At 43.8% G+C, this 19,944-nt stretch overlaps 1 protein-coding gene across 1 annotated transcript in view; it reads right to left on the bottom strand.

Annotated features, from left to right (window-relative positions):
* Nucleotides 1-1,950: 1,950 nt before the first annotated feature.
* The window catches only part of LOC137526004 (transmembrane protease serine 9-like), a 132,866-nt gene continuing 114,872 nt past the window's right edge, over nucleotides 1,951-19,944 (bottom strand). The window contains exons 8-10 of the mRNA XM_068247214.1: nucleotides 17,659-17,930; nucleotides 10,553-10,722; nucleotides 1,951-2,893 (exon numbers count right to left, since the gene is read on the bottom strand). Coding sequence (XP_068103315.1) covers nucleotides 2,663-2,893; nucleotides 10,553-10,722; nucleotides 17,659-17,930 — 673 coding nt within the window. The 3' untranslated portion in view covers nucleotides 1,951-2,662. The remainder of the gene's footprint in view (nucleotides 2,894-10,552; nucleotides 10,723-17,658; nucleotides 17,931-19,944) is intronic.

Raw genomic sequence — 19,944 nt, 5'->3', positions numbered from 1 at the left:
GGCGGCATAGCACTTTTTTATTTATTTATTTTTATGTCATGTAGCTAGCCTAGCGCTAGCTACATGATAGCCGCTGTGCAGCGGCATCCCCCCACCCCTTTCGATCACCTCCGGCGATCAGAGCAAACAGGAAATCCCGTTCAGAACGGGATTTCCTGTTTGGCTTCCCCATCACCATGGCGACAAACGGGATGACGTCATCCACGTCATGGGGTCTGGGGGAGTCCCGATCCACCCCTTAGCGCAGCCTGGCGGTGATTGCCCAGGCTGCACAAGGGGATGGGGGGGGCTCTAACGCGGCGGGTAGCGGCGAATTGGCGCAAAGCGGCGCGATCGGCTTGTACAAGCAGCTAGCAAAGTGTGTAACAAAGCAAAAAGTGTGCAAATCGGCACACCAGGGGCTGAGAAATCCTCTGCGGCGGCTTAGCCGAACTCAGCTCGTGCATTACCGCTGAGGAGGTTAATAATGAGCATAAAGTAGTCAATTTTTGGAGATGCATTAATATGATGTTTATAGCAAATTGTAAAAGGTACAATGCAGGGCCAGGACAAGATTCTCAAGCACTAGAGGTGGAGATTTCAAAGTGCACCCCCCAGTCATCAGTGGAGAGAGCCAGAGAGCCGTCTGTGTGAGTCATTTCTGCAGGGCAAAGAGAGAATCGAGACACTGCTCTACTCTACCGCTCAATGGGCTGCGGTACTTTACCGACCTCCAAGGGCAGCTGGGGAAATCTTTATGAATTAGCACACAGACCGGGAAAATACCGAGTGCGGTATTTTCCCGACAAGATTTTTTTATCGCACTGCTGTTTATGAATCGAGGCCTATGTCTGTTCCCATGAAAGCAGGAAGTAGACAAACTGCAGATTTATTCCAGGATTTGTATCAGCTGTAACAAATAAATGTTTTTCTTTTAAAGTTATTATGCTGTTACTTATCTTTTAGAGCTGAGATGAAGTTCTGAGTTCATGTCCACTTTAAGTAGGTTGCCCTCCAATATAGGTAGCCACATGTGCCCCCAGTATTAGGCAGCACCCTTCCTAGTTTTGGTAGCCAGTTGCAGTCACGCAGCATCTATTATCATCTCCCTCTAGCGATGCATATAATGAAAGATGCCACTAGAGGGAGCCATGGAGAGGAAAGTCTGCCTAAAGCTGAAGATTCTGGTGCTTTGTGGTGTCAGCACCTCCGCATATGGCCAGACGAGAGTGGGCACTTGTGTGGGGTGTCACATGTGCATCCTTATAGCTGAGAAATCAGAGGCTGGTGCCTCTCCAACCTCTGCCTTGGACAGGCCCCAGTAAAATATCATGGAAGTATGTTAAAAAAAGGGTAAAGCAATACAGACTTGTAGAGGAATCTTACAGGGAAATGTGTTGAATGCTATTCAGCACTATGGGATATTAATATATATATAGGGCTCTATTCACAAAGCGGTGCTAACCCAGTTAGAGACTTTAGGCGTGATAACCATTGCACCACGCTGGTGAAAAGCCAGTTTAGGCGTGGTAAGTTTAGGCGTGATAAGTTTAGGCGTGATAAGTTTAGGCGTGATAAGTTTAGGCGTGATAAGTTTAGGCGTGATAAGTTTAGATCGCACGCAAAGTCCCGCACGCAAAGCAGCGCCATTAAACTCTATGCGAAGTGCACCAGACTTTGCTAGCGCAAAACTTTTGATCAGCTGTGCACTGCGGTGCTAACCCAGTTGGTGCTTAGACTTATCACGCCTAAACTTATCATGCCTAAACTTATCATGCCTAAAGTTATCACACCTAAACTTAACACAACTGAGTTTAGGCGTGATAAAGGGCTTTTCACCAGCGTGCTAACTGTTAGCACCGCTTTGTGAATCAGGCCCATGGAGTCTAAAGAACAATATTGCAATATACAATTCAGTTGGAATTGCATTTAAAGGATTCAAATGCCAAACATCTCACAGCGTACACACAATAAAAGGCAATATTCAATATTTTCATTTTAAAATACAAGAAACAAAAAGATTACTATATACATCCAAACTAGAAATAAAACTTTAGAAGTTACGTTGTCAATCATGGATGCAGGGGAGTAACTACAATTCATGGGGCCCCCAGCAAAACTTTGATAGGGCTCCAAAAATGTTCACATCCCTTTCCCTTGCCTCCCCTTGGTGCCCTTTATGGCCTTGAGGCCCATCCCACAGGGGTCATAAAACAAGTGTGCCCATCAGGATCTTCACACCCATAACAAGAGTAGCCACAAAAAAACTAACAAAAATACGAAAACAAAAAACAGATCAGACCTGTATTGGAGGAAGGGAAGGTCGGTAGTTGGAGCTCCCCACAGCTCTAGGCCCCCCTGTGATCACAAGGGCTGCTGCCTTCTAGTTACACCCCTGCATGGATGATGTCATGAAGTCACAGTTCATAAGTGAAGATAAAATGACAGCACAGTTACTGTTAGGCCGTGGTATTCACAGCCGGAAATGTATACTGACAGCTCAACCCAATGTACCCATCACAAAACATGATTCCTATATTTACAATGCCTAGTTCCTGAAATGCAGTGCTGGGCACGCTGTGTATATCTCATAACTGTCCAATAGTCTCAATAGTTCTTAGACAAACAGTCCATCCTTGCAAAATCACAGCCATTCCGCTCTTCGCTCCTTGACCATTGTCCATCATCTGTGTAGCAGCAGGCAAGTTATTAGAAGCAGAAGGGAGGCGGGAAATACGGACGCAGATGAAGTAGACCGAGTAGCTCCATAAGAGTAAATCCAGTTATAATAATAGGGTACATAGGTATAAACTCCAGGCCGATTCACTAAGGCACAGTCATCTCCCCAACTTACAACTCCAACTTGATACCAGACACCTTGAACATTACAAACTAGGGGTCCGCCAGAGTCTCCCTGCAAAATACCAAGAGAGAGGTCATGTTAGTATATTTTTGAAAAAGTAATAAAAATAAAGAGAAAAATATGCAAGTGAACAGTTGGAAAAGTAGAACCAGAATCGGCTTTATTTGGAAATGTTGTTTAGATCACTGGTCCATAACCTAGTAACTCCTCTCTTCCCATTCCATATACAGCAATATACTGTATATAGAGCCAACAACTAGTGTGTTGGGTTGGATTTAAAAAAAAGAAAAAAAAAAAAAAAAAAAAAAAGGATACACTCTGCTCTTAAAGAGAATCTGTACTCTACAATTCTTACAATAAAAAGCATACCATTCTATTAATTATGTTCTCCTGGGCCCCTCTGTGCTGTTTCTGGCTTGTAATTGCCAGTTTTAGGCAGTGTTTACAAACAAAAGACATGGCTGCTTATCAGCATGTGATAGGCTGAGACAAGCTCAGCCTGTGACTCATACAGAGCCTGGAGGGGGTGTGGAGAGGGTGTGTATAACTTCTACCTATCACAAACAGAGCAGCACATTCCTGCCTGAGTGCCTGAGCCGACAAAGCCGTCAAAGGAAAGAAGATTAGATTATATAACAGAGATAATACAGCCACTGTGCAACTAGGAAAGGCTGCAGTAAGACAAACCACATTAGAACAGGTATAGGAACTTATAGGATAGAAGAAATAAGGCCAAACATTTTGTTACAGAGTCTCATACGAGAGTGACATACTTAATACTGGGGACACATCTGTTACTTATACTGGAATGGGCACAATCCCGGTGGGGCACTTTGTAACCTCTGTCTAATGCTGGAGAAACTTGTCCTGGCCATGTAAGGGAAACATACAGGGATACCACTAGACTCCAGTGAAGCATTTGAGGATGCCACTAGACCACCAGGGAAACATATAAGGGATGACTAGACTACCAGGAAGATCTGTACATGGGAGGGGGACCCCTGGTCAAATAGGGAAATGTAATAGGATAAAACATAATAATAAGGGTGCAGTGAGAAGTATTACAATACAAAACACACCCACTTTTAACCACACCCAATGTTAAGACTGCACCCACTTTAACCACTTTATCCTATCAGGAGGACTAGCCACTGTAATCTATCTGGACACATATCTGCATCCAGTATTGTTACGGCAGGTGTGCTCAGATGCGTTTCCATCGGCACTTACAGGAAATCGATTGGTGAAGGAGAACAAATGTTCCCTCAACCAACTGAAGCCCCTGTAAATGAATCAACATGCCTCGAATGATCGAGCACGTCCTTCTAACTACCAGGACAGTGTATAGCGCAACCTAGTGGCAAAGAAAGTAAGTAAACAAAATTTAAATAAATACATTTAATATTTAATAAAACATTCTTAAACCCCAGCCTCCTCGTAGCTACCAAAAATAAACAAATGTAACAAAACAGTTTAAAAAAAATACATAAATAGTTACCTTAGGGTCTGAGCTTTTTTTTAATATGTAGATAATGAGGGCATATTACTGTTACTTTAGTAAATAAGGGGGTTGTAATTATTGATAGGGTAGAAACAAAAAAATTACACCTTTATTTCCAAATAATCTATTGTTGCCATACATTGTACTAGGAACATAATTTAAATGTGATAGCCGGAACAACGGAACAAATAAAATGTGTGGGTTTTATCTATAGTATCACTGTTCAAACTATAGGGGATGGAATTGGGGAAAGTGTGGATTTGTTTCCTTTTTCTTGCATTGCCCTATAAAATGCATAGAAAATAAAGTAATTACTGAAAGCAAGTATCAACCCCAAAGAGCCTAATTTGTGGCAAAAAACAAAACAAAACAAGATATAGATCATTTAGGTGTGATAAGCAATGATAAAGTTATTTGTGAATGAATGGGAGGAGCGTTTATACCCCCCCCTCCCCCCAGTGACCAGGCAATTTTTTACAATTCAGCACTTCACAACTTTAACGGTTTATTGCTCAGTCAAACAACTTAGCTCCCAATTAATTTTACTCCCTTTTCTTCTCTCAATTAGGGCTTTCTTTTGGTGGTATTTGATTGCTGCTGCATTTTTTTTTTTTATTTATCAAAACCTTGTTTTTTTTGTTTTGTTTTTTTATAAAAATATTTCTTTTATTTCCCTCCCTCCCCCCTAAATCGGCCCTAGACTACGTTACATACACTACATGATACATACATAGACTTATGTCTATGGGAGGGATTGGATTATGAGCCCTTCCGTGGGGCAGTTAAGTGACAAGGCTGTCCTCTGTACAGTGCTGTGGGAGATCCCAGTGCTATATAAATATACTAGCTGATTGCCCGGCGTTGCCCGGGTATGTGTTTGGTTGTTGTTGGTCCGCCCACTTTTCTAACCCTAACACACAATGACTCAATGACCTAGTTTGTGAGCTTTGCATTGTTTGGCATCAATCATTTGCATTGAAATGAAACAAATCTGATTGGCTGTGGCTCCACCCTCTTTTCTGAATTTGAACCCCAGTCACCAAATGACCAACTGTACCAGGTTTTAAGCTTGTGTCCTTAACAGTGCAAGAATGGCAGCAATTGAATATTCCCCTTGAAAAGCAATAAATTAATTTGGATTGGCTTTTGTAGGCTCCACCCTCTTTTATGAATATTAATCCCAGTCACCCAGTGACCAACTGTGCAAAGTTTGAGAACCCTACAATTAACAGTGTAACAATGGCTGCAGTTTACATTTTCCCAGTGAAATTTCTATTTGTCTCCACCCACTGATGACCCAGCATTGCCCGTGTATGTATTTGGCTGGTGTTGGCTATGCCCACTTTTTGTAAGAGTAACAGACAATTACTTAATTACTCAGTGACCACATTTGTGAGGTTTGCAGTCTTTGGCATCAATATTTTGCATTGAAATGAAACAAATCTGATGGGCTGTTTGTGTCTCCACCCCTTTTCTGCATTTGAACCCCAGTCACCCAATAAATAACTGTACTCAGTTTGGGGCTTGTGCCATTAACAGTGCAATAATGGCAGTAATGAAATACTTCCCTTGAAAATCAATAGATGAATTTTGATTGGCTTTTGTAGGCTCCATCCACTTTTATGAATAATAGCTGATGAATCGGCATTACCCAGGTATGTATTTGGCTGGTGTTAGCTCCGCCCACTTTTTCTAACCCTAAGACACAAATACTCAATGACCAAGTTTGTGAGCTTTGGGGTCTTTGTCACCAATAATTTGTATATTCCCATAGAAATTAAGCAAATCAGATTGACTGTTTGTGGCTCTGCATCTCTCCGGGATTTGAACCCCAGTCACCCAATGACCAACAGTATCAGGTTTGAGGCATCTGCTATTAATAGAGCAAAAATGGAAGCAATTTAAATATTCCCCTTGAAAATCAACAGGTGAATTTTGAATAGCTATTATAGGCTCCACCCACTTCCCAAAATATTAATCTCGGTCAGCAATTCTATCAGTATCCAGCGCTCACCAATATAAAGTAGTGTCCACTCCAAAATTATGGAGGAGCCTATAAAGTGATAATGGTTGTCGTCAGCAAAAAATTGTCTCACTAAGTCTCAATTAACACTTCAAAATTTATTGATGTCTGCTTACAAAAACCCCCCATAAACCCCCATAAAAACGAGCCAAAGAGTATACCAGCCTAGCATACACAGCCGACCGTGTCAATCACACTGCACAATCATACAACACCATTCAATCGCAGAGCTATAATCCCGGGAGTTTCCAGTTAATAGTGTCTCTCTATGGTGTGTGTTTATGGCCTTAGATCCAGGTAGTGTCTATCAATACGCTTGAGTTCTAGTAAAGAGTCCCAGTACACTTCCAGATGCAATCTTCACATATGTGTGTAAACAATATCAATTGCTGCGCTGCATTGCCGTATAACATCATATGTAGAGATCCAGGGGGAGTAAGGCTTAGCATGCAATAGTGTTAGTCCATGCAGCGGGGGGATCCCAGTTAGCAATTATAGCAACTTGTTCAAAGCCAGCATTCAAGCGTTAGTTGAGCCAGTGACACTTAGAGGGCTCAGCCCAATCATCTCAGTGTTTGCCACTTCTCTTATATGCATATACTATGCTGCAGTGCCCTGCGGGCTCTCACCACCTCCTCAGGTTTATCAGTCGTTCCTTGTCACTCTTCGGGCCCCCTTCCGGCTATTGCTTGCCTCCGCCTCCTCTCAACCCCATACAGCGCCAGCAACAATTCACGTATCTCTAGATAGATAGAGTGGCAAACACTGAGATGATTGGGCTGAGCCCTCTAAGTGTCACTGGCTCAACTAACGCTTGAATGCTGGCTTTGAACAAGTTGTTATAATTGCTAACTGGGATCCCCCCGCTGCATGGACTAACACTATTGCATGCTAACCCTTACTCCCCCTGGATCTCTACATATGATGTTATATGGCAATGCAGCGCAGCAATTGATATTGTTTACACATATATGTGAAGATTGCATCTGGAAGTGTACTGGGACTCTTTACTAGAACTCAAGTGTATTGATAGACACTACCTGGATCTAAGGCCATAAACATACACCATAGAGAGACACTATTCACTGGAAACTCCCAGGAGTATAGCTCTGCGATTGAATGGTGTTGTATGATTGTGCAGTGTGATTGACACGGTCGGCTGTGTATGCTAGGCTGGTATACTCTTTGGCTCGTTTTTATGGGGGTTTATGGGGGGTTTTTGTAAGCAGACATCAATAAATTTTGAAGTGTTAATTGAGACTTAGTGAGTGAATTTTTTACTGCCAAAATATTAATCTCAGTCACCCAGTGACCATCTGGGCAAAGTTTGAGAACCTTGCCGTTAACAGTGTAAAAATGGCTGCAGTTTATATTTTCCTAGTGAAATTTGTTTTTGGCTCCAATTTTTGTAACCTTGACACACAGTCACTCAATGACCAAGTTTGTGAGCTCTGGGGTCCTTGGCATCAATAATTTGTAATTAACCAGTGAGATGAAACAAATCTGATTGGCTGTTTGTAGCTCCACCCCTTTTCTGAATTTGAACCCCAGTGACCCAATGACCAACTGTACTAGGTTTGAGGCTTGTGCCATTAACAGTGCAAGAATGGCAGCAATTTAAATATTCCCCTTGAAAATCAACAGGTGAATTTTGATTTTCTTTTTAGGCTCCACCCACTTTTTTGAATATTAATCCCAGAAAATCCCAGTGACCAAGTTTTAAGCTTTTGGGTTTCTGCCATCAAAATTGTGTGAATGGAAGCAGTTTATCCCGTAAGGTAATCTGATTGGCTGTTTGTGGCTCCACCCCTTTAGTGCATTTGAACCCCAGCCACTTCATGACCGACTGTAGCTGGTTTGAGGCTTCTGCCATTATTAGTGTAAAAGTGGCAGCAGTTGCAATATTTCCCTTAAAAATCAATAGGTGAATTTTGATTGGCTGTTGTAGGTTCCACCCACTTTCCTGAATATCAATACCATTCATCCATTGACCAACTGTGTCACGTTTGAGAACCCTGCCAATAACAGAATGGCTGAAATCAATCTAACAAATCTGATTAGCTGTTTGTGGCTCCGCCCCCTTTAGTGAATTTGGACCCCAGTCACCTATCAGCTAAGAGGCCTCTGCCATTAACAGTGTAAGAATGGTAGCAATGTAAATATTCCCCTTGAAAACCAATAGGTGAAATTTGATTGGCTGTTGTAGGCTCCACCCACATTTCTGAATATTAATCCCAGTCATCCAGTGGGCCACTGTGTCAAGTTTTGGAACCCCGACATTAACAGTGTAAGAATGGCTGCAGTTTATATTTTCCCCTGGAATAAAATGTAGTTGTTGGTTCTGCCCACTTTTTCTAACCTTAACATACAGTCACTCAATGACCAAGTTTATGAGCTTTGGGCTTTTGGTATCAAAAAATTTGTATATTCCCATTGAAATTAAACAAATCTGATTGGCTGTTTGTGGCTCCGCCCCCTTTCCGAATTTGAACCCCAGTCACCCAGTGACTAACAGTACCAGGTTTGAAGCATCTGCTATTAACAGTGTAAGAATGGCAGCAATGTAAATATTCCCTTTGAAAATCAACAGGTGAATTTTAATTGGCTGTTGTAGGCTCCACTTACTCTCTTGAATATTCATCCCATTCACCCAGTGACCAACTGTGCAAAGTTTGAGAACCCTGCCAGAAACAGTGTAAGAATGGCTGCAGTTTATATTTTCCTAGTGAACTTTATTATTGGCTCCGCCCACTTTTTGTAACCTTAACACACAGTCACTCAATGACCAAGTTTGTGAGCTTTCAGGTTCCGGGCATCAAAAATGTGTGAATGGAAGCAGTTTATACAGCAAGGAAATCTGATTGGCTGTTTGTGGCCCCACCCCTTTAATGAATTTGGACCCCAGTCATCCAATGACCAACTGTACCAGGTTTGAAGCCTCTGCCACTAACAGTGTAAGAATGACAGCAGTTTTAATATTCCCCTTGAAAATCAATAGGTGAATTTTGATTGGCTGTTGTAGGCTCCACCCACTTTCTTGAATCTTAATCGCATTCACCCAGTGACCAACTGTAGCAAGTTTGAGAACCCTGCGATTAACAGTCTAAGAATGGCTGCAGTTTACATTTTTCCATTTAAAATTAATGGCTGAAATTTGATTGGCTGTGTTATGCTCCTCCCACTTTTCTTGCATTCGTAACCTCGGTCACCAAGTGACCAACTGTGCCAAGTGTGGGGACTCTGGCTTGATTACTGTGAGAATGGTAGCCTTTTACATTTTTTCCATTGACTTGAATGGGTGAAATCTGATTAGCTGTTTGTAGCTCCGCCCAGGTGTGCAGGGGGGCTGCGAGATCCCCAGAATATATCATCCCAGGTAGTAAGGGATCTGTATACCAAGTTTCGTTCAAATTGGTGTAGCCGTTTTCGCGTTATTGCGGCACATACACACATACACACATACATACATACGATTTTATATATAGATTTTCACCTATAAACGAAAAAAATCAGCCTGCCAGCTCCAATCGCGGGCTGGTAGGCTGATCACTGCGGCCGGCTGTGTTTACTGATGGGAGCTCCAGCTCCCGTTAAATTTTGCTTGTCGCGAGATGATGCCATATGGCTTGACCGAGGAACAACAGAGCCACTCTGCGGCCACCAATTGGCTTTAGGCGGTTGCAGAGAGATTAAGGTTAAAATAATCTGCAGGCTGAAGTGGTTAAAAACCACACCCTCTATGTAATGATAATATTAATTAACCTTCCCTATTAACCATTGCCCCCTAATTTTTACCATTAAAATAATTTTATTATTGTCTCAGTTCAAATTGAATTGTACACACTGTAGCAGAAATCCACCATTTCAGAATCAAATACAGTATCTTCCTCATGTAGAAGATAGGAATATAATTTAAACTTTTTGATAAACTTTAAAAACAGCCAAATGAAATGTATGGTCTTCATCCACAGTAGTAGCTTTTATTTGAAAACGTCAACATTCTAAATGCATAAAAAACAAGAAAGCAAAATTGTTCTTGGTAAAATATACCGCCCAAGTCTAGTTTAGGTGTCATAAGTAGGAATAAAGTTATTGCTGATTAAATAGGAACACAGCTAAAACATTGAAATGGCTCTGGCCCATAAGGGAGAAACAAGGTCTATAAACGAAGTGGTTAACAACTCACCTGGCAGGAATCCTTATGCCCGGCCTGGTATCCGGCACAGATCTGATCGACGGGAATGATGGCTACACTGGAACTGATGTCTGAGTTGGTGTGGTACATTTGATCACATGAGCTCCTGCTGATCAGTGGCACCATGACTTGTTGGAGGATTCCCGGGTGTGGTAGAGAGACTGTGCAAACAAGACCAGCATTACATTACATACACAGATCAGTCATTTAACAGTTACAAGAGTAAAAACATAGACTATGGTAGGCTGTAAGGAGCCATTACTGCCACTCCCCTCCTTTACCATGCCACTTTCTGAACATGCCATGCCTTTTCCCACCCATGGCACGCCTCTCCCACACCCACCATAACTCATCCTAGCTCTGTCGTGGCTTTATCAATTGGCCTAAGCGCCAGTACTGAGGTGCTCCCGTACTAAGCTGACTTGTATGGCACCCCGCAGGGTCACTTATGGAAAAATATTCAAAGAAAGATCTGGGTCCCAACCTAAAAATGTGTTGTGTGCTTTTATCAAATATTAGATAGATAGATAGATAGATAGATAGATAGATAGATAGATAGATAGATAGATAGAGAGTGACATCTATCTGAAAATGGCACCTGTGAATGATGGCGCACGGTGTTACCGCTAATCCATTTTGCGCTTATCGCTATTTAACTTTAAAGCCTTATCGTTATTTAGCTCTGTTTTATTGAAAGTTAGCGTTAACACCCAGAACCCTGTCTGTACCTATCCCTAACCCCTAGACACCCCCTGGTGGAACCTAACCATAACCACTTCCCTGGTGGTGTCTAACCCTAAGACCCCTCCCCTGGTGGTGCCTAACCCTAACCACCCCTCTGGTGGTGCCTAACCCTAAGACCCCCCTGGTGGTGCCTAACCTTAACCACCCCCCTGTTGGTGCCTAACTATAAGACCCCTCTGGTGGTGCCTAACCCTAACCATCCCCCTGGAGGTGCCGAACCCTAAGACCTCACTTGTGGTGCCTAACCCTAAGCACCCCCCTGATGATGCCTAACCCTAACCTTGACAGTGTCGACAGACATTAATTCCATTTACCGTTTTGCAGTTAAATAACGTCTGGCTTATGTAGGGCGCTATTGATAAATAACGTTACTGTGCGCAGTAACATCTTCTGTTTGGCATATGAACGGCGCTAATGATAAATAACGTTAGTGTGTGCCACTATTGATAAATAACGTTAGTGTGTGCCGTTTTTCTTCTTTTTTCGACTGTGCGCCATTATTATGCAGTACTAATGATAAACAGCGATAAGCATATCTTTTTAATGCGGCGCCATTTTTATGCATAGGCGCTGTGCGCCATTATTCACTGATCCAAGATAGATAGATAGATAGATAGATAGATAGGTAGGTAGGTAGATAGATAGATAGATAGATAGATAGATAGATAGATAGATAGATAGATAGATAGATAGATAGATAGATAGATAGACAAGAACAACATTTCAGTCCAGAGTCATTTTGCAAGTGAAATCCAGATTGATACCCAGATCTTTCTAAAGGTGACCACTAAGGATACAACTTGCCGAATGATAGTTTACGAATGATTCTTCATATGAACGACTGGTAATGTTTGTTTGGGACCACTAATGGACAAAACTCTCCTAACCACTCTTATCAGATTAATGAAGTTGATCCAAAAATAAAATACATTTTCTTTAATCTTATCAGATTGGTTAGGAGATTTTTGTCCATTAGTGGTCCCAGAAGAATCGTTCGTAAATAGAGATGTTACAAACATAGAATTTTCTGTTTGCAAATGGCGAACACGAAAAATGTTCGCAAACAGACGAATCTGGCCACAAAAGTGATGAAAAAGTTGTTACAAGGGGTCTAACACCTGAACTGTGGCATGGAGGAGGAGGATCCATGCCAAAAGTCTCACCAAAAATTACGGAATTGACGCAAAGTCGGGTTTTAATCCCTAAAGGGCAGAAATCACATTATGCACAGCTCTGGGTGTCAGTGGGCTGTGGAGCGTCTCACACAAAGAAATGCAATAGTACTATCAGAATACAGTGAAATAATAATGCACTGGAGTGGTTCTGTGCCTGCAACTTAATGAGGCAATAGCAGTAGTGTGCACACAGCTCTGGCTGTCAGTGGGCTGTGGAGTGTCACACACAAAAAAAACAAACAAAAAAACCCCCACAGGAGACCGATGCACTAGCCCTCAAAGGGGCTGTTTGGGGTGCTTTCACAGCAAGTGGGGAACAAGAACACAAGCCTAGCTAATGCTTTCCCTACCTATATGCAGCAAGTCTGACTCTGCTCTCACTAACAGTCACCAGCCAGCAGAGAATGAATCCAATATGGCCACTGCAATTGCTTTTTGATAGGGGGTGGGGGGCCCAGAAAGGGGTGCTAGCTGATTGGCTGCCATGTATCTGCTGACTGTGAGGTAAGGGGTCAAAGTTTAGCTCAATGATGATGTGTAGGGGGTGAATCGAACACGCCAAATGTTCGCTGTTCATGCGAATGCGAACAGCATATTTTCACAGAATGAGATGTGCAATCTTGCGCTGCTAGGCGATAATCAGGGGTGGTCGAGTGGAGTCACACTTTAGCTGCTCCTCTTAGAGCCCGGCTGTCAGGGAGGCTTGGTCAAAAGAACAAAAAAAGAGAAAGAAGGAGGAGCGCTCCTAGTGTGACATCGCTTTATTAAGACAATTGCGCAAATAAAAATTCACTTACTGGATGTAAGTTGAATGCAAACATGTAAAATCCTTAAAATCCTTCCTTGGCGGTTGCACCTCAAACTACCGTGGCCATCGGAGTCGAAAGGATCTGGTGGAAAGTGATCCTGGATGCTCCCCCAAGGGATAAAACGTATGCTGGCTGCGTTATTACGCGTTTCGGCGTTCCACGCCTTCGTCAGATAACGCTGCCAGCTTGAACAATGTGTGCTTTTATACTCTCTCACTGTTAAGGAATTGCAGCCATAAAACACTTTCCATTTCCAATATGCTTGTATGACAAGCCCACGTTATATGGAAGAAGTGTGCTGGTGGAGAATTACACCTCTCTCACTGGAAGCCACGCCTTCATGCGCAGTGCTGTCATTCCTCCTTCTCCCTCTATAGCAACAGCCTCATGACACTTCTGTATAGCACCCAGCAAACATGGGTTACCACACAGGCAACCACTGTATAGGCAGGTGAGGAGATTAGACCTGTCCTCACTCAGGGATAAGAAGTCGCTCTCTGTAGATGCGAAAGGGGGTAGATCACCCCTCCACCAGGGGTGGACACGGTATAGCAGTAGGAGAACAGAGGCGCCAGCAGGATAAAAGTGGATAAAAACTTTAAAATTTGCTGGGAGGAAGTGGTGGACTTACTTCCATAAAGCAGACACGAAAGACTGTCTGAATAGTAGTCACATTTATTAATTAGTACCCCAAAACAGTGCAACGCGTTTCGCAGGCCCAGCCCGCTTCATCAGGCAATAAAAATGGGGACAAGACAGAATTTCAGCAATAGCAGGTGTGGTAACCCATGTTTGCTGGGTGCTATACAGAAGTGTCATGAGGCTGTTGCTATAGAGGGAGAAGGAGGAATGACAGCACTGCGCATGAAGGCGTGGCTTCCAGTGAGAGAGGTGTAATTCTCCACCAGCACACTTCTTCCATATAATGTGGGCTTGTCATACAAGCATATTGGAAATGGAAAGTGTTTTATGGCTGCAATTCCTTAACAGTGAGAGAGTATAAAAGCACACATTGTTCAAGCTGGCAGCGTTATCTGACGAAGGCGTGGAACGCCGAAACGCGTAATAACGCAGCCAGCATACGTTTTATCCCTTGGGGGAGCATCCAGGATCACTTTCCACCAGATCCTTTCGACTCCAATGGCCACGGTAGTTTGAGGTGCAACCGCCAAGGAAGGATTTTAAGGATTTTACATGTTTGCATTCAACTTACATCCAGTAAGTGAATTTTTATTTGCGCAATTGTCTTAATAAAGCGATGTCACACTAGGAGCGCTCCTCCTTCTTTCTCTTTTTTTATTTTCACAGAATATTGCTCACCGGCGAACAGTTCGGGCCATCTCTATTCATAAATGATTTGGCAAATCGTGTCATTAGTGGCAACCTTATAGGAGTACTGTAGGGGGGTCGGGGGAAAAAAAGAGTTGAGCTTACCTGGGGCTTCTAATGGTCCCCCTCAGACACCCTGTGCCCGCACAGCCACTCACCAATGCTCCGCCCCCTGCCTCCAGTTTACGTCTGGAATTTCCGACTTTAAAGTCGGAAAACCACTGGGCATGCACAGCCACGCCCTCGCTCCTGCTGATGTCACCAGGAGTGTATTGAGCAGGCCCAGTACAGTCTGCGCCTGCAGGTGACGTGAGCAGGAGCGAGAACACGGCCACGCAGGCGCAGTGGTTTTCTGACTTTAAAGTCGGAAATTCCAGAAGTGAACCGGAGGCGGGGACCGGAGCATCGGTGAGTGGCTGCGTGGGCACAGGATGTCTGCGGGGGACCATTAGAAGCCCCGGGTAAGTTCAACTCTTTTCCCCTGACCCCCCTACAGTAGTCCTTTAAGGATATTGGACAATGCACCTTTGGTGGGTCAAGGTGCTTCTGGTTGACTTCCTGGTAGGATTGATTGGCTAGAGGGACTTCTACACTACTTAATTCCATCACTTTAAGAAAAAAAAATATTTAACTATGGTAATGCAGTAACTGATAAACAATAATACTTTACTAAATTAAACATGTTATACAGTTTTCAAGGCAAGCACAGGATGGCTCTGGAAGCTGAAAAAGCTTCATTACAACTTCTGGCTCAGGTAAGGTAGTAGTAACTGGCGTACCTGAATGGTTAAAATATTTACTTTTACTTTCCCTGGATTTCAGTCACGTGGGCAGCTCTCAGCTCAACTACTGTTTATAAAAACTCTGTCTTAATAATCATAACTGCTGCTACCAACGCTAAGGCCTTGTTCACATCATAAATCGCAATCGCTGATGCCAGCATTTTGCGATTTTGTGCGCAATTTTTTTTGCACCTCCCGTCGCTTACCTGCGCGTTAGGGCCCGTTCTTACCTGAGCAGGAATCGCGCGATTCCCGCTCAGGGCAAACCGCTAGCGGTTTTGTCAAAACCGCTACACATTGTAGCCATCTCTAGTGTTCCCACTGCCGCGGTTAGCGATAACCGCAACCACGCTGCATGCAGCGGTTTGCCGGCGACGAGCATTCCGCGATTAGCAAGCACACTAATCGCGATCGCTCCAAAACCGTCGCAGTGTCCAGTGATTTTTCCGTGCTGTTTGCGGGAAAATCACTCCCGCAAAACCTGTGATTACAAGTGTGAACGGGCCCTTAGGGATTTGCAGAGCGATTCGTTTTTTTCACTTCCTGACGACAGTCAGGAAGTGAACTCTTCCACCCAGAAATTAATAAATACAATGTATTTATTCATGAACGCACTGGGGAAATCGCTATACAAAACGTTTTTTTCAAGCGCTTTGTAATCTTCCTATACCTTCCATTGAGGCAAATTGCCCTGAAAATGGTATAGGCAGCGCTTTGGTGAGCGGATCGGAATCGAAACTGCTCATATGTGAACACTCTCATAGGGAATCATTGCACAAGTGCTTTTAGGGTGATTTTAAAAATCGCCAGCAGTGCTGCTTGAATACCCCTTTTCAAAATCCGAATTGAATTCGGATCCGGATACCTTTTTGGTATCCGAGCATAATCGGATATCCGAACCCAATATCTATATATAGTAATTTCTCTGGCCGCCAGGTACCACGGCCATTAGCTGGGCAGGCAGGGGAAGGAGAAAAGGCCTCCCGGAGTGCTCCCCCAATCCCCAATATCTCTCTCTCTCTCTCTCTAGGACGGAAGGCCTCCGAATGGGATTTTTCAGATTTCGGATTTCACATGGAAATCTGAGTTTGCTCGGATAGTGCTATTCGGATTTACAAAGATATCCGGAATGCTATTCAAAGTTCGGATAGTGGAAATAGTTTGGATTGTCTGGGTAGTTCGGATACCCAAATATTGGATGAGCACCACTGATCGCCAGCGCTTAACCTCCTTGCCGGTTATCCCGAGCTCAGCTCGGGGTAACCTGCGTAGGAGGGTTTCTCAGGCACCGCTGGGCCGATTTTACATTTTTTTTCCCCTACACGCAGCTAGCACTTTGCTAGCTGCGTGTGGTACGCAATCGCCGCCACTACCCGCCAATTCGCCGCTACCCGCCGCGCCAAGCCCCCCCCCCCAGACCCCTGCGCAGCCTGGCCAATCAGTGCCAGGCAGCGCTGAGGGGTGGATTGGGATTCCCTCTGACGTCCCGACGTCATCCCGCCTCGTTACCATGGCGACCGGGGAAGCCCAGCAGGAAATCCCGTTCTGTACGGGATTTTCTGCTTACTCTGATCGCCGGAGGCGATTGGAGTGGGTGGGGGTATGCCGCTGCTCAGCGGCTATCATGTAGCGAGCCCTGGGCTCGCTACATGATTAAAAAATAAATAAATAAATAAATAGTGCTCTGCTGCCCCCTTGCCGCGGGAATTGGACCGGCAAGGGGGTTAAAAGAAGCCAAAAATGCCCTTAGTGTGAACAAGCCCTAAGTGTGTGTAGACATGCTGCTAAATGGTTCTCGGACATTTGGGGCCACCTTTGCAGGAAATCTTGAGTGTGTACAGCGGCACCAATATGTTGATCTGTCTGAACTTTTCATCAAAGTGAAGGGCGAGGCGATTGTTCTCCTCTTACCCCTCCCACTCTGTCATGTGTCCCACTGCTGTCCCTCCATTCCTGCAGAATTGCTAGCTCATCTGCACAGCATTCTGCCCCAAACTGTCACCTAAAGCCCAGATCCCTGTGGGTAAAAGTCCTAGCACACTTTAGATTACTGCGGAACAAAGGCAAGTAGGATATATTCAGGTAGAGATCTACCATACTGCAATTAAATTAATTGTTCTCAACTAATTCATTCATTTTAATTAATTATCTAATATTAGTATCTAGTTGCTTGACATTTAGTAGCTTGTAATTTACTCGAACGTTTTCAATGACTTTGCTTTTAGCATACAGTATGTTTTATGATTGTTTATACTTACCACCACTGCCGGTATTTCCCCATCCGGTTACCCAGCAGCTCATGCCATTTGGGAAGCTCATGGAAGACGGAGGCACACACACGGGTTGGATGTACATGGTGAATGTGACGGGACTGGAGAGTTTGATCAGGGAGATATCACCTGGAGTGCCGGCGCCGTTGTACTGGGGGTTGATGGTGATGCTCTGCACTTTGGACTGGATCTGGTGAGAGCTGGTGGCATACAACTCATACTCCCCCAGAATAATGGTATAGTCTGCTGGGTTTGAAGAACTAAAAGGAAACAAAATAGCATTCTGTAAAACGTAGGTAAAACAACTTGGCCCGTAGGCAGTGAACTTTTTCTCCTGAGTTTTCTCCTAGGAGATCATTTTTCATCTTCTATTCAAAATAACTTTTCAGCATTCTGAAATTGAAAAAGTATTTTTGTAAATTATTCTAAGCACCCATTATCACTTGCGCGGAAACTGGGCCGAATCCGCAGTTTCCCCGCAGGCAAATCGCGCGGGGAAACTCTGCCATAGGGAGTAATGGAGTTTTTCCATCTGGATCTGTGCGAATCCCACAGCCGTGCATGGCACGGCTCATGGGATTTGTCAACGTAACCGCAGATCCGGAAGTGCTGCCACACGTCTCGCAGACGCGTGTGCCTGCAGTGGAAATGGGCCCTTAGTGGGTTTTTTTTTTTTTGCTTGTTGATGGTTTAACCTCCTTGGTGGTATGATTTGTGCGGCTGCGCGGCCGCGGGAGGGTTTTTTCACTTTTTTTTTTTTAGCATGTAGCTAGCCTAGCGCTAGCTACATGCTTCCCCCCTCCCTGCGGCATCCCCTTGTACTTACCGATTGCCGCCGGCGCCGCTTGCCCATAAGGAAATCCTGTTCTGAACGGGATTTCCTTGAGGGCTTCCCCCGTTGCCATGGCGCCGAACGGAGTGATGTCATCACGTCACAGGGAGTCCCGATCCACCCCATAGCGCAGCCTGGCGGCGATTGGCCAGGCTGCGCAAGGGGTATGCGGGGGGGGCCTGTATCGGTGGCGGGCAGCGGCGATCAGACCAAACACGCAGCTAGTAAAGTGCTAGCTGCGTGTTTGAAAAAAAAAATTATGCAAATCGGCCCAGCGGGGCCTGAGGAATCCTCCGCAGCAGCTTACCCCGTGTCCAGCACGGGGTTACCGCTAAGGAGGTAAAAAGACATTTTATTGTTTAGGTGCAGTTATGACCGCAATGTTATAATTTTTCAATTACAATTACATTACATAATTACATTTTCGAAATTCAATTGATTTCTCATTATCCATTAGTAAATTTTGCATGTTATTGAAATCAATAATGCCAATTTAAGGAAAAAACCTTCAGGGCTGCTGCACTCACAGTCTGTAGCCAGGTGGGAACAGGGAAACCAAACGCCACATCCAGAGAACAATTGAAAAGATATCCTGCTGCACCCAGATGGTTGAGTAATAGTAGAAAATCCTTTATTTGTAATTCCGACATCACATAGTACAGATAACAGCTGACGCGTACATCGGAATTACGAATAAAGGATTTTCTACTATTACTCAACCATCTGGTGCAGCGGGATATCTTTTTAATTGTTAACTGCCAATTTAAGCACTTAATATCAAAGTCCCCATACATACTATCATCACCAAATGTGTTAGATATGTCAGGGGAAATGGTGGGCACAAGTAAAAAAAAATAGTTTTTGAGAAAATCAATTTCAAAAAGTTAAAAAAAAAATGACATTGACACTTTTGATATATACCAAGTTACCAGTTCTGTATATTATTATTAATAATATTATTACTATTATTAATTTTGTTATTTATTGGATTTATACAACGCCTACATATTATGCAGCCCTGTACAATACATGAGATTACAAACATGATAACAGGGATGACCGACAAAATAGTACAGGTAATAAGCAATAAGATACAACAACACAATACTGGTAGCTATACAATGCCAGATCGTACACTGGAGTGGTAGCCCCAATAATACAAGTTCACATTATTCTGGGTAGAGTGCACAATGAAGTATGATACACAAGGAGAGAGGGCCCCGCCAAAGGCTTACAATTTGAAAGGGAGGGACGGTGACACAAAAGGAGGGAGGGCTGCATTGAGAGGTTCTCAGCAGAGAGAGTTATTGCAGCGTTGAAGTGGGGTAGGCCTCCTTGAAGAGGTGAGTTTTGAAGGCTTGTTTGAAGGTGTTGAAGGAGGGGGCAAGCCTGATGGGCAGTGGGAGAGAATTGGCAATGGGAAACTCCACTCCCACAGGCCC

This window comes from Hyperolius riggenbachi, chromosome 7, assembly GCF_040937935.1.
Source record: "Hyperolius riggenbachi isolate aHypRig1 chromosome 7, aHypRig1.pri, whole genome shotgun sequence".
Taxonomy (NCBI): Eukaryota; Metazoa; Chordata; class Amphibia; order Anura; family Hyperoliidae; genus Hyperolius; species Hyperolius riggenbachi.
This window is presented reverse-complemented; position numbering and strand designations above follow the sequence as displayed.